The sequence below is a fragment of the Hibiscus syriacus genome, unplaced genomic scaffold (genome assembly GCF_006381635.1).
Source record: "Hibiscus syriacus cultivar Baekdansim isolate YM2019G1 unplaced genomic scaffold, ASM638163v2 tig00110783_pilon, whole genome shotgun sequence".
Lineage (NCBI taxonomy): Eukaryota > Viridiplantae > Streptophyta > Magnoliopsida > Malvales > Malvaceae > Hibiscus > Hibiscus syriacus.
Window position 1 is genome coordinate 2,204,704 of NW_024062861.1, and position 14,946 is coordinate 2,219,649.

The following is a 14,946-nucleotide window of genomic DNA, read 5'->3' on the forward strand; positions in this document are numbered from 1 at the left end:
TTCATATAAACGATTAAACACTAATTCTCATAATTCCAATTTCAACTATATTTATATTCATGAATTAAAGTAATGACTGTCAAAAATCAAATAATCTTTTATTACTTTTAATTTAAATCTATATTCATGATTTTCTCAAGTTCAAAAGAAGAACAGAGGCAAAAAGTAATTTTTAAATAAATTTTTATATAATTTAATTACTTAAAATAATCACATTTAAAGTTTTAAAAACTGAAAAATTATTCTACTTGCAATCGAAGGAGTTCAAACTATAAATAAACTTAATAAGTTTATCTCAAAGTTAATATATAATTGAATTAAATATAATTTTGAAATGTTTAATTTTAATAACTTAGAGTCAGATATTATTTTATATTCAGTCCAGATTAATAAAAAATTAATATTTAATATAATTACAATGTAGTTACTTCTTTATTTGTTTAATTAAAAATGAAAAATAAATAAAATATAGAGAGAGAATAGTATAGAAAAATGAAAAGGAGTGATTGAGAGGAAGTGATGCACCCCATGGTCATCGGCGGTGACCAAATAATTAACGGTATAAATTATATTCCACCTGACGAAGTATAATTTTACTTGGTCAGAATTCGATAAGCGGTCATATTAACAACCGTAAATTACTTCCCACGTGGACCAGTGAAATGTTCCCAGATGGGAATCAAAGGGAAAATGAGAAATTATATAAATAGCAGCTGATTGAAGCTTCATGCATATTATTATTCTCGTGAATCGCTCATTTTTTTCTTCAAACTTACACTTGAGATTGACGAGGTTTGATCTCTTCCAGTTTACATAAAGTTAGAAAGAGAGATGGCTACGTGGCAATACTGTGTGGTGCCGAGTGGAACGGAGGCGGTTTCCAGTTGCAATGCGGTGACAAGATTCGTCGACTTCGGCCGTGGGAGAAATGGTGGCGGTGGAGCTGGTGGAGGTAGGAGAGGAATCAAAGCGGATCGGCTGATGTTGATAAGGAAGTGGCAGGTTAGGCCGATGAAAAGGTCGTTCTCGGTGAGGAATGTGTCGAGTGATCAGCAACGCAAGGTGAAAGACCCGATAACTCAGCACGAAGGTTCGATCTCCTTCCGTAATATCCGTATACAAATGCAAATGCTCTGTTTTTTACTTTTCTTTTTCAATTTTCTTATTTTTCATGTTTACTTGTTTGGTTAATTGGAAACTTGTGCATTTTGTGTTTGTTTATACCTACCTACATACATACATACATATCTATACTAATACACACGTGTATATACTAATATACATATTTGATACTGCCTGTGAAGTGAGAATATTATTTTCTTTTCCGATATTAATTAATCATCAGAAGGATCAATTTACATTGGTATAAACTAAAGTATTTTTGTACGTTTTCATAGCATTTTACATCATCAATAATAAGGCATGAAATTATATAAAAGTATTTTAATCTTATACTATAAGTGGATCTCCCTTCCTCACTATATTATATTGAGTGATCGTATGTGATTTTTGGAGGGGAGATTTTATTCTTCTTGACTTTCAGATTAGGGTCTTTGATATCACCTTTTGTCTCTATCCTTTCTGTTGTTTGATACTTTTAGAATCATCTTCATATCCTAACTAGCATCTGCTGATTTGAAGTTAAAACTTTGAATCTTTGATACTATGGATGCTGTTGTTTGATTATGTTGTCGGGAAAACGAGTTTAGAAAAATTGGACTCTAAAGATCTATAATAATAACAATGACCTTCGCTTTCCACTTTTCCCTTTTCGTTTTAACTTTTTTTTTCTTTTTCATTCGATGTAGAATCTCTCGGTCCTTGTAATCATTTTCTTCCAGATGCTTCGTCTATTGCTTCTAGTATCAAACACCATGCACTGTTCACCCCAATGTTTTCCCCTGAGAAGTTCGAGCCTCCAAAGGCTTTCTTTGCAACTGCACAAAGTATTCGCGACGCTCTCATTATAAACTGGAATGCCACATATGATTATTATGAAAGATCGAATGTAAAGCAGGCTTACTATTTGTCAATGGAATTTCTACAGGTGTGCACTTTTTCGACCTTCAATTCTTTCTCTAAATCTCTCGGAAGATGTTACTATTTCAACCTTTTATATTTCTTCAACAGGGTCGGGCTCTGTTGAATGCAATTGGCAATTTGGGTCTAACTGGAGCTTATGCAGAGGCTTTGAGCAATCTTGGACACAGCCTAGAAAAAATAGCTACCCAGGTTGGTTGGTCTATATAAGTTTTTTCTTTTGTGTACCTTAACTTTACAACACATTCTGACGGTAGTGAATGATTGGAGAGGACAAAAGATTCTCCAGACTGCTCTAGAACTAAACTATTGGTGTTTACCTTTGAATTGAACAATATATTAATTGACTTGGTTATTAATAAATTTTCTGTTTAATTAAAGCAACTGGCCATCATTTGAATCCTTCACCAGCTAGCTACCATAGTGTCATTGTAGAAATATAGAATTTTTTCCTTTGGTTCTTTCTAAAATTATGCCCTTTCTGATTTATTTTGTGTCTTTGTTAAAAAAAATACAGGGAGGGTATCTATATGATTGCATTCACATAATCACATTATTCTGTCATGAGAGCTAAATTCTTTGGTTGATTTTGTAGGAGCCAGATGCTGCCCTAGGGAATGGAGGCCTTGGTCGACTTGCCTCCTGTTTTCTGGATTCTTTGGCAACATTAAATTATCCAGCATGGGGTTATGGGCTTAGATATAAGTATGGCTTATTTAAACAGCGTATTACAAAAGATGGGCAGGAAGAAGTTGCTGAAGATTGGCTTGAGGTATTCTTGCGCTTTGTTATCTCTCCTTTGAAGCAATCATTGTAGAAATAAATGCACACATATGTCTATATGAAATCTGCATAATGAATACTGATGTTTTTCCCCTCTCTGAAATGGCCAACTTCTTCATCTTTCTTGATTATGGTTTCTCTTTTAGATGAGCAATCCTTGGGAAATTGTGAGAAATGACGTCACATATCCTATCAAGTTTTACGGCAAGGTTCTTACAGATTCGGATGGAAAGAAACACTGGATTGGAGGAGAGGATATAAAGGCTGTTGCTTATGATGTCCCAATACCAGGGTATGAAACTAAAACCACAATCAGCCTCAGACTCTGGTCAACGAGAGCTCCATCGGGAGAGTTTGATCTATCTATGTTTAACTCCGGAAAACATTCCCAAGCAGCTGAGGCCCTATATAATGCTGAAAAGGTCTGTTCTTATTTATTTTCATTGTCGGTTTTTTCTTCTGACAATATATTTTCTTAGCTCTTCATAAGTCAATCTATTTGTGGGGACATATCTTCATAGTTTCATCAGAAAATCTGACTTCCTGAAGCTATGTCAGGAAGACAATCTGAACCAAGTTTCTTTACACTAAAGTAATATAACAAAATTTCTATATTGGTTATTGTTCTTAAACAGAGTATACACGTCAACAGTTTTGGCAATTGTTCTGTGGTTGTCCTCTTTCAGGAATATAAAGAATTTTAACAGCGTTCTGATTTGTCTCTGCATCATTTATGCCCATAATATTATATAGATAATGTTTTTCATTTTTAGTGTTTATTTTTCATGCACAATGTTAATCAAAGTGGTATGTTGAGGATGACTTATAATATTTATTTGATTGTCAGATTTGCTATGTACTCTACCCTGGGGATGAATCACTTGAAGGAAAAACCCTTCGTTTAAAGCAGCAGTATACCCTGTGCTCAGCGTCTCTACAAGATATCATTGCTCGTTTCGAGAGAAGATCAGGAACGAAGGTCAATTGGAAGGAGTTTCCTGAAAAGGTTGCTGTGCAAATGAATGATACTCACCCCACTCTTTGCATTCCGGAGCTGATGAGAATTTTGATCGATGTGAAAGGACTAAGCTGGAAGGAGGCCTGGAATATCACCCAAGGGTACTCTTAATTCGTGTTCGTTACACTTTATGTAGGAATGATCCTTTATTTTCCTTTCTAACATATTTTCTGCAAGAGGTTATTAAGAAGCTCAAGCCATACTTCTATATTCTCCTCATCAAACCTTTCTCTCTGCAATTCCAAACACATGCTTTACTGTAATTTAAGTTACACGAGTTTCATTCATTTCTGAAGTTTTTCTTGGTTACAAGTGCCTGTGCATGTTGGACATTTGCACTTTTTCACAATTTATTTATTTTATTCTCAAATTTACTTTGTTCTTAATGTGGTTTTGAAAATAAAAAACTAAAAATAGATTTTTCCTCTATCAAATTAGTTTTTCTTTCCCTAATTATTAATTACTGATAGTCATTCTTAAAATAGGCTTATTTTTGGTAACTTGTACGCCTTGTAATGCCCTTTTTCAGAACCACGGCATACACAAACCATACCGTTCTGCCTGAGGCTTTGGAGAAATGGAGTTTAGAACTTATGCAGAAACTGTTGCCTCGACATGTGCAGATTATAGAAAGGATCGATGAGGAGGTTAGATGGAACACATACAAAAGACAAAACATCCTCTCTTGTTTTGGAATTCCTATTCTAATTTCGATTTCCTTCCCGTTTATACCATATGCACAGCTAATTCGTACCATAGTCTCAGAATATGGTACATCAGATTCTAACTTACTGGAGAAGAAGCTGAAGCAGATGAGGATTTTAGAAAATGTTGAGCTTCCAGCTGCGTTCTCTGATTTACTTGTTAAACCCAAGGCAAGTCCTGTTGCTGTTTTCACTGATGAACTTGGCGAATCTGAAGAGGAAGAAGAACTTGAGCCTGTTGATGGAAAAAGTAAATCTGTAAAGAAAGGTATTCAAGGGAAGAAAAAGAAGATCCCGGAATCAGTACCAGAGCCCCCTAAGTTGGTTCGTATGGCTAACCTATGTGTCGTAGGTGGTCATGCAGTGAATGGAGTTGCTGCGATACACAGTGAGATAGTAAAAGACGAAGTTTTTAATGATTTTTTTCAGGTAAATGCAATTTATAAAACCTCTTTCTTTAATTACAAAAGGTGTGCAACTTAATAATAAAATTGAGTTTCTTCAGTTTGTTACTAGGAAAATTATTATTGATCTCTGTTCTCAAATTTTGGCAGCTATGGCCTGAGAAATTTCAAAATAAAACAAATGGGGTCACACCAAGAAGATGGATCCGTTTCTGCAATCCAGACTTGAGTAAAATCATAACGAGCTGGACAGGATCGGAAGATTGGGTTTTAAATACTGAAAAGTTGTCTGCACTTAGACAGGTAAATCTGCCATATCTGAGGCTCTTCTTTTTCTAGTAAAACTCCTTGTACAATCATTTTGTATGTTTCATAGAAGTGAAATGTAATTACACCCTATGAATGACCAGTGACGATCGTGACTCTGGAAACTTTTATGAGCAAAAAACTGGCTACATGAATATCTCTTCTAAAATGCTTCTTTCACAAGGGAAAAAAAACGGCCTGATTGTCTTCTGTAGAATCTAGTCCCATTTTTCTTGCCGATCATGTACACACCTATATCTAATATTTATTGTTATTTCACTGATTAGACTTTGCTTGTGAAGTTCGAGCACTGCTGTTATTTCATGAAATAGCTAGCCTCTAGGATTCTGATATTATATCAAGCATGTCCGTCTCGCTGTCTATAAAACTGAAAAAAGTGCATTTTTATGGTTAATTAAAATGACTTAACGTTTGAATCCTCCGGTTCCCTAATCAGTGTTGTGGCGTATGTTCATAGTTTGCGGATAATGAGGATCTTCAAGCCCAGTGGAGGGCCGCAAAAAGGAGCAACAAGTTAAAGGTTGCATCCCTCATTAAAGAAAAGACAGGCTATATAGTAAGCTCTGATTCAATGTTTGACATCCAGGTACTTTCTCTTGTCAACTGTGCTTTCCTAAAAAGTAATCAAAGAACTGTACATATCATCAGACATGCTATAACAGTTCTAGTGTAAGCAAAGAGTTACATAATCTACATTGAATTTCAGGTGAAACGCATCCATGAATACAAGCGTCAGCTGCTGAACATTTTGGGTATCGTTTACCGGTACAAGATGATGAAAGAAATGAGTGCTTCAGAAAGAAAGAAGTCTGTTCCACGTGTTTGCATATTCGGGGGAAAAGCATTTGCCACTTATGTTCAAGCCAAGAGAATTGTGAAATTCATTACTGATGTTGGGGCTACAGTTAATAATGATCCTGATATTGGTGATTTGCTGAAGGTATATCATAAATGAACCTAATACAGTGTTCTTTCCCGAGGTCATCATATAAATTCCATTCTGTGAAAATTTTTGTAATAATAATTTACTTGATTTCTTTGATATCACTAATCAGACGAAATGGTTTATTATGTTCTAATTTTAGGTTATTTTTGTTCCTGACTACAATGTGAGTGTGGCTGAATTGCTTATCCCTGCAAGTGAGCTATCACAACATATCAGGTATTTCAATTTTAGTCATTGTACAGATAATTCTTTACATATCTGATGAATATTCAGACATGGGAAAGAGGATATGACCCTTAAATTCCTGAAACTACTTTAAAACGTTGATTATAGCTGCGCCGGACATAAACTCGAGTTCTGCAGGTCTGAGTGTAAGGAACATAGGAAGCAAGAAAGCTTCCTAGCTCCCACTTGTAAAAGGATATATAGCTTGGGGAAGCCTATGCTCAATCTGTTTGATGAAGCACTGTGCATTAGTTATTTTACATTTTTAATTGGTTCAATTTCAATGAGCTCGAAGCTGCTCGATATATGCCTTTACTGGGGAGGCTTATATCACAATTTGATAAGAGTTGACACTGGGGCATCTGAATTTCTGTCTGTTCTGTTCTGTTGTTGTTTCCCCTTTATGCAGTACCGCTGGGATGGAGGCAAGTGGAACCAGCAATATGAAGTTTGCAATGAACGGTTGCATTCTGATTGGGACCTTGGATGGTGCGAATGTCGAAATACGAGAAGAGGTAGGAGAAGACAACTTTTTCCTCTTTGGGGCTAGAGCTAACGAGATTGTGGGGCTTCGGAAAGAAAGAGCCGAGGGGAAGGTATGCTTTGCATGGTCATATTACAGGTTTGCCTTTTCTCCTTTAGTTTTCTTTTCCATTGACCTGGTTGACATCTTACCGCAGTTCGTCCCGGATCCTCGGTTTGAAGAAGTTAAGAAGTTTGTGAGAAGCGGTGTATTCGGTTCCTCCAGCTACGACGAACTGTTGGGAGCATTAGAAGGAAACGAAGGTTTCGGCCGGGCAGACTATTTCCTTGTGGGCAAAGACTTCCCTAGTTACATAGACTGCCAAGCAAAGGTGGATGAAGCATATAAAGACCAAAAAGTGAGTAACCTTTTGTCTTTCTTGCTTACATTACATCACAAATCCTGAATCTGTATTTATTGGCATGTATGTGGCAGAGATGGACAAGGATGTCGATCATGAATACTGCAGGTTCTTACAACTTCAGCAGTGACAGAACAATTCATGAATATGCCCGGGAGATTTGGAACATAAAGCCTGTCGAATTACCATAGTTTGGCCAAGTCTTTTTGAACCATGAGAGCTGCCCTTCTGCCTTAAAAGCCCGATAATAACTGTTCTCGTTGTCAACATGTTTTAGTTCCCATGCAAGGAAAACATGTAATAAGTGAACATCTACAAGTTCAATAAAAAAATTGAATAAGAACCCGTTTATGTTAGCATAATTATATATATATATAACTAGTTAACTCACGTGTATTATACGTGAAAGATGTAATGATTATTTATTAATAAATAAATCTTTCGAACTTATTAAGTGATCTCAGTGATAAAAAAGAATTTATTTTTGACTTGAAATCAAACAATTAAGTATATATATATATATATATATATATATATTCATTTTCTGCCAAGCAAGGATAGTAGATAGAAGAAGAAGAAAAACACCTTTATGAAACATTAGACCTACTTTAACTATTTGCACACTATATAATGAGATAATCTAATATTTAAATGTCAGTTTTAAACATTTATACACAAACCTATAAAATAGTTGTTTTTTCGTACTCTATTATATCTTAATATATCTGATTTTTAGGTTATTCAGTTCATTGATGATTATATGATTATCAAAATTTATTGATAATTCAATGAGCTTGTCAACCCTCAAACACGTCCTTTGTGCTTTTGTACAATATTTTCCTTTTTTTCTTATAGAAAAATATTAGAATTAGAAAGAGATCCATATTTATTAATGTAAAAATAATTATATCATAAGTTAATTTTATGTGTTTAAAGAATTTTTAATTAAAAATAGGTATCTAACGTTTTCTCTATTATATTTTTAGGTGTATACGCATAGCGATTGTTAGAAAACTGTTAAGTGACATATGTCATGGTTATATTTTGGCTTAATGCAAAAATAATTGTTCAAACTATACCCCAAGTTAACTTTAAATGCCTAAAGAGTTATTTGTTAAAAATATATTTTTAACATTTTTAACGTTACACTTTTTGGTGCCTACGCAATAACGATAGTTAAAAAAAACCGTTAAGTAACATGTGATGTTTATATCTTTTTATAATATTTTTTCCAAAAAATCTTAATATTATTATTATTAAAAAAACAAATTTTACTGAAATTACAAAAAAGACTTGCAATCCTAAAATCTCCCATTTCAACCATTACCAAATGTCATTATCGACCTTTTTCGTTATCGTCGGAGGCCACTCACCCGTCGTCGACCATCACGATAGTTAAAAAAAAAACCGTTAAGTGACATGTGATATTTATATCTTTTTATAATTTTTTTCCAAAAAATCTTAATAATATTATTATTAAAAAACAAATTTTACTGAAATTACAAAAAAGACTTGCAATCCTAAAATCTCCCATTTCAACCATTACCAAATGTCATTATCGACCTTTTTCGTCATCGTCGAAGGCCACTCACCCGTCGTCGATCATCCCTCTTGTCGTCGTCATAATCACCCTAAATCCTTAAATCCAAAGTCAAATCTCTAAACCTAATAGTCAAATCTCTAGCCTTAATCTCAAATTTATCCTTATCGCCTTAAATTAACTTTAGAGATTTATGAGGAGGATGAAGGGAGATCTGAATACAACTAGGGGGAACTTTTGCACAAGCAAGAAGGATTTTTTTGTTCAAAAATAGTTTTAAATAATATTTTAATTTTTTAAAAGAATATTATTTTTAAAAAATATTAACGCGACACGTGTTTGATATTATAACCCAGTAACCTAAAAGTATAACTTCGAAAACGTTAAACACAAATTCTTAACGAAAAATTCTTTAGATACCTAAAGTCAACTAAGAGCATAGTTTGTGTACTTATTTTTACATTAAGTCAAAATATAAACATAACATGTGTTACTTAACGGTTTTTTATGATTGTTATTGCGTAAACACCTAAAAGTGTAACGAAAAACGTTATATACATATTTTTAACGGAAAATTCTTTAGACACATAAAATTAACTTAGAATATAGTTTGGACATTTATTTTTGCATTAAGACATAATTTTTTTTAAATGGTATATGTAAAAATGTCACCGGCATATACCAACTAAGGGTGAATAAAACTCGACTTGATTCAGAAAAAAATTAAATTTTTATTGGACTCGATTCAACTAAAAAAAATTCAAATTTGATTCAAATTATAAAATAAAACTCGAATAACTCAAATTTTTTTATAAATAGTGTATTGGTTTTCAAATTTGAATCTAATTCTTTGACTCAACATGATATATGTATATCACATATGAAAATATATATATATATATATATATTGTAATGGTTATAAAAAATGTTTAAAGTAAAATCAAATATTATCATAATATTATAAATATTTATAATTAAATTTAAATAAAAATTCGAATAATTCGAATCGATCCAAATTTTATAAACCCACGTTATTCGAAAAATTTCAAATAAAAATTGAATTATAAAATATTATTGAATTTTTTTAAAACTCACTCGATTGAACGAATACCCACCCTACATACCAGGGAAATTGTTAATGCCCAAACGACAATTTCACCCGTTATCATTTAAACTGTAAACAGTCATAGTTTAAGCAAGAGTTACTAATTTCTTTGACCGCATCATCCCTAGCAAAAACCACCACGGCCATCTCTTTACACTCTTCACCCTCCAAATCCCCATTTCTCACAAACCCTAAAAATTATTCAGTGGAAAGAAAAAATCGTCAAAAATGGCGATCAGGCAGCTTCTTTCCCTAGCTCGGCGGTCCCACAAGCCATCATTTTCTTTCACCGCCACTCGATCGTCTTCTTCGGCCGCCTCTCAGCTGGTCGCCGCCGCCGAATCTAAAGAGGTCTCCCCTCCTCCACCAACCGCCATGATCTACGACCGCTTAGCCCTCGACGTTAAATCAAAGCTTCAAAAGCTCGAAAACCCGGATCCTCGATTCCTCAAATACGGTTCCCCTCACCCAATCCTAACATCTCACACCCACATCTTATCTTCCCCCGAAGCCAAAATCACAACTTTGCCCAATGGCCTTCGTGTGGCGACTGAATCTACCCTTTCTTCCCGCACGGCCACGGTTGGGGTCTGGATCGATGCAGGCTCGAGATTTGAGACAGAAGAGACGAATGGGACAGCGCATTTCTTGGAACATATGATTTTTAAAGGGACAGAGAAGAGGTCCGCGAGGGAACTGGAGGAAGAGATTGAGAATATGGGCGGACATTTGAATGCTTATACTTCCAGGGAACAGACCACTTATTACGCTAAAGTTATGGATAAAGATGTCTTTAAAGCGTTGGATATATTGGTTGATATTTTGCAGAATTCGAAGTTTGAGGAACACAGAATTAGTAGGGAAAGGGACGCGATTCTTAGAGAAATGGAAGAGGTAATTAACAAGCTTTGATATTTTGGGGTTTATATTTTCTAATAATATATTTTCTAATAATATACTATTTTTAGAATTTATTTGATTTTTCTGTGTCTAAGGATTATAGAAGGGAGTAGATTTTGGGGTATTTGTCTTTCCTTGGTATGCAGTCGCCGAATAAGTTATTAGATTAATGGGTTCGATCTAAAAATGTAGATATATTTTTTTATGATCTTTAGGAAATTTAAATTAAAAATTTGAGGAAAATAGAAGGAAGTGATTTTGAGACAGCAGTAAATAAAATTTGGGTTTTGGTTGATGTGTGCTTGATTGAGTGATTGGTTTTGTTATGTAAAAAATCTAGTTTTTTAGCGAACATAGGAGGTAGCCAGGTAGGTGGAATTGTTGGGAGGTAAATTTTTTGGTGGTCAGGATTTTGATATAGTATTAATGTTTTTCTAGGTTGATTACAAGTTAACTACCTATATTTAGGGAACATAGATAATATGATTGTTTTTGTGCTTGGTTGGTGTGTTGGTGTAGCATGGAAAAGAATGTGAAATTAATGGAGGAGCAAAAGGTTTAGATTGATGCCATTAACAAATAGGTGAGATTTTTTACGGTTAAAATGTTTTTAATACAAGGTAGTTCTGATTTCTTAGTAAAAGTTTATTTCTTTGTGGGAATGTTGCCTTGGTGTTATCAACTGCACTTGTTTTTGGTTCTATGTTGATTAATAAGAAAATCAATCATTTGGGAAATTTTGGTAGGTTGAGGGTCAAACAGGGGAGGTCATTTTCGACCATTTGCATTCAACTGCATTCCAGTACACTCCTCTTGGTAGAACTATTCTGGGCCCTGCCGATAATATTAGGACAATCACCAAAGAGCATCTGCAGAACTATATTCAGACACACTATACTGCTCCAAGAATGGTATGCAGTGGATTAGTCAGCTTTTCTTGCCTATCTTCATTTAGTACAGCGTGATCAGGTGCTTCAAAATGTGTTATTTGGTAACCATTACAGGTCATTGCTGCATCGGGGGCTGTTAAGCATGAGGAAATGGTTGAGCAAGTAAAAAAGTTGTTTACCAAGTTGTCATCTGATCCAACTACTGGTTCACAGTTAGTTATGAATGAACCAGCCAGTTTTACTGGTTCTGAGGTGGGGTTGTCATTCCTTTAGTAACTTTTGAACTGTTTTATTCTGCAACATTCACTCTCAATGTGCTATGCCCTCTAATGTTTTATTTTTATTTTTCTTCTTAATTAAAAAAAATCAGGTTAGAATGATCAACGATGATGTTCCTCTGGCACAATTTGCTGTTGCTTTTGAGGGAGCATCTTGGACAGATCCAGATTCTATTGCGCTAATGGTTATGCAGTCAATGTTGGGTTCATGGAGCAAAAATGCTGGTGGTGGAAAGCACATGGGGTGAGCTTTATTCTTATGTTAAATTTTGAATCGCATTTTAGTCTATACCTGTTTCAGTTTCACGATGAAACCCAAACATATTATTGTCTTGATTAGTTTTGGAATCCTTTAAACAGCTCTGAGCTTGCACAAAGAGTCTGCATTAATGAAGTTGCAGAAAGCATGATGGCCTTCAACACCAACTATAAAGATACCGGTCTTTTCGGTGTCTATGCCGTTGCCAAGGTGAGGTTTTTATTGTAATATTTTGTTATGGCTGAAATAAAAATTATGATAAAAATATCAATTCATACAAATTTTATCGACTGTTTTCAGATAAAAGATCGTCATATTCTTTGATATCATCTTGATATTTTTAATTCATCTTCTCGAGGCCTTAACATCTTATATTGTTGCTGTCTTTTCCTATCTCCTTTTATGCCCTACACATTTTCAGATATGGGTCAGGGATTTGGTCTTCCAAAAAAAATGGCAGTACTTGTACCTGTAACAGACACTCACTCCAGAGTCTGAGATATGGGTGTGGGGATATGATATCCCAAAATGTTGGTCATGCACATGTTAATAATTAACGCTTACGCATGTGTCAGAGTAAAATAGGGGTTTAACAAATTGTTTGGCATGTGTAAGCCAGTTGGGTATATGCTGTTGTATTTTTTTTTCATTTAGTTTGGGATATTAATTTTATTTTTGATTTTCAGCCTGATTGTTTGGATGATTTGGCATATGCTATCATGTACGAGACAACCAAGCTAGCTTATCGTGTTTCAGAAGCTGATGTCATTCGTGCTCGTAATCAGGTAGCTACAAATGCTTCTATCTTTTCTTAGTGTTTGATAGATACTAGTTTTTTATTTGACATATTGCATCATTTTGAATGCTTCTAGCAGTGTGTCAATTGAAGATTCCAGTTGGAAACAGGTGATTTTGGCATTCTAAGTTGATAAAATAAGCCTAGTCTAATTCTCCAGTGAGTGCAGTTTCAAGAAGTCAAAGAATTTACAATTATAATCTCAATCACAATCAATAGAATCTAAATAACTACGATCATAATCAATCATATAATGAACTGTCAGGCTTATAACCAGAATATATCTGGACTAAGACCAGAATAAGTCTGGAGAGATCCGACATGTGGTGGAACTTGAACCTAGGATTCGGTTTTCAGGGCGTCCATTTGCCATTAGCCCAAGTCCTCATTGGCATTTTTTAGGTTTTGTTTGAAACATTTCATGATATTTTATTTTCAAGTATTTATTTTATTGTGCAATTCTAGAGAAGCTTTACTCAATTGAACAAAATTTTCTTTGTTTGTTGCTAAAACATTTCTACTATTCCTGCCCTAGCTGATACATTTTGGCTCTGGTAATAATTAAATATACAATTTGGTTTTAGTTCATGAGTTAAAAAATCTTAATTATTTAAACCCGATCAAAAACTATTTTCTAATTTTTTATTTAATATTACATTAATAAATACTTTATTTTAATATTACTACAAATAAAATAATGTAGAAAATAGAAATTGATATTTCCCATATTCTTATTATTTTTTAATAGTGCTGCACCATGCCAAACAGGCAAAATATGCTTTGATTTTGTTTCAGTTTTTAAAAAGCCACATTAACTGTAATTTTTGTCTGCTTAACTACTGCTGCTGTTTTTTTTGTTGCAGTTGAAATCATCTTTGTTGCTTCACATAGATGGAACTAGTCCTGTAGCTGAAGATATTGGACGCCAGGTACTGTTTTTTTTTTCGGGCATTAGAAAAGGGTTTTTAATTCCAATGGTGCATGGAATTCTAGCAATCATATCATTTGAATCAGTACATCTGCCGTTTTAAACCAAATAAAGTTTTAAATGATCCTAGGAGAAATCCAAATTTACCAGAAACAAAAAGTCTATTGCCCATGAAGAATTGCGTGATCTTAAATTTGCGTGGCTAGACATTCACGAACCTTGTTTATTTCTTATATTTATCTTATTTGGCCTTGACCTCCCATTCTTGCAGCTACTCACATACGGTCGGAGAATCCCGTTTGCTGAATTATTTGCTAGGATTGATGCTGTTGACCCAAGTACCATTAAACGTGTGGCAAACCGATTTATTTATGACAGGGTAGGAACTGCTACCAAACCTAGGACTTATCTACACTTTCTACTTTGACTGAAATGGGGTGAAGATTATAAATTTTGTTGAGATGAGACATTGAAATGGACAAAGTAATGTTTTTAATGCTGTACATGTTTGGTTTTCGCAGGATATCGCAATTGCTGCCATGGGCCCTATCCAGGGTTTGCCCGACTACAACTGGTTCAGACGCCGGACGTACTGGAACCGTTATTAGATTGTTTAGCTTTTTCTTGGGCAACCACAAAATACATTTTGGCACTTTTGTACAAGCTAAGTTTTTGAGAAACAACCCAGGGTAACATTTCCATTCATTCTGTCGTCTCCTTGGTTCTTTAATAAGCATGGCTGTCTTCCGAGAACCACAAGAAATTTCTTTGCTCGAAAACCGACTTTATTTTGTTTGAAGTACCTGTGTCTCACACATTCGTGTATGATATACAAAAAAACCGAGTACATCGGTATTGGATGCATACTCGTATATGATGCTTGCAACCTAGTTCGTTGTATTTGTGGATTTGGATATTA

General features: G+C 34.4%; 2 protein-coding genes across 3 annotated transcripts; both read left to right on the plus strand.

Moving 5' to 3' along the window:
* The first annotated feature begins 769 nt into the window (after window positions 1–769).
* LOC120140287 (alpha-glucan phosphorylase 1-like) lies at window positions 770–7,676 on the plus strand. Its single transcript, XM_039155287.1, has 15 exons — window positions 770–1,090; window positions 1,809–2,047; window positions 2,131–2,232; window positions 2,636–2,812; window positions 2,970–3,245; window positions 3,671–3,942; window positions 4,371–4,488; window positions 4,585–4,974; window positions 5,100–5,252; window positions 5,734–5,862; window positions 5,983–6,216; window positions 6,362–6,438; window positions 6,857–7,043; window positions 7,128–7,328; window positions 7,406–7,676. Exons 1-15 carry the CDS (start codon window positions 832–834, stop codon window positions 7,520–7,522), a joined length of 2,931 nt encoding a protein of 976 aa, XP_039011218.1. The 5' UTR covers window positions 770–831; the 3' UTR covers window positions 7,523–7,676.
* Window positions 7,677–10,117: 2,441 nt separating this feature from the next.
* Window positions 10,118–14,732, plus strand: LOC120140351 (probable mitochondrial-processing peptidase subunit beta, mitochondrial). Of its 2 annotated transcripts, XM_039155336.1 has the most exons (10): window positions 10,162–10,240; window positions 10,421–10,870; window positions 11,623–11,787; window positions 11,881–12,018; window positions 12,137–12,288; window positions 12,405–12,513; window positions 12,990–13,088; window positions 13,963–14,028; window positions 14,299–14,406; window positions 14,549–14,732. In XM_039155336.1, the coding sequence occupies exons 1-10, from the start codon at window positions 10,205–10,207 to the stop codon at window positions 14,633–14,635; spliced, it is 1,410 nt and encodes a 469-aa protein (XP_039011267.1). In that variant the 5' UTR covers window positions 10,162–10,204; the 3' UTR covers window positions 14,636–14,732. The 2 variants fall into 2 exon arrangements, with proteins under 2 accessions (XP_039011266.1, XP_039011267.1); XM_039155335.1 differs by having other exon boundaries at window positions 10,118–10,870.
* The last annotated feature ends 214 nt before the right edge of the window (window positions 14,733–14,946 follow it).

Excerpts from the sequence above, each read along its gene's own strand:
- LOC120140287 (XM_039155287.1), top strand. The coding sequence starts at position 832 with ATGGCTACGTGGCAATACTGTGTGGTGCCGAGTGGAACGGAGGCGGTT. Across the intron at positions 3,943-4,370 it reads GCCTGGAATATCACCCAAGG|AACCACGGCATACACAAACC; the intron begins GTACTCTTAATT and ends GCCCTTTTTCAG. Across the intron at positions 7,329-7,405 it reads AAGCATATAAAGACCAAAAA|AGATGGACAAGGATGTCGAT; the intron begins GTGAGTAACCTT and ends TGTATGTGGCAG.
- LOC120140351 (XM_039155335.1), top strand. The coding sequence starts at position 10,205 with ATGGCGATCAGGCAGCTTCTTTCCCTAGCTCGGCGGTCCCACAAGCCA. Across the intron at positions 10,871-11,622 it reads TTCTTAGAGAAATGGAAGAG|GTTGAGGGTCAAACAGGGGA; the intron begins GTAATTAACAAG and ends AAATTTTGGTAG. Across the intron at positions 13,089-13,962 it reads TCATTCGTGCTCGTAATCAG|TTGAAATCATCTTTGTTGCT; the intron begins GTAGCTACAAAT and ends TTTTTGTTGCAG.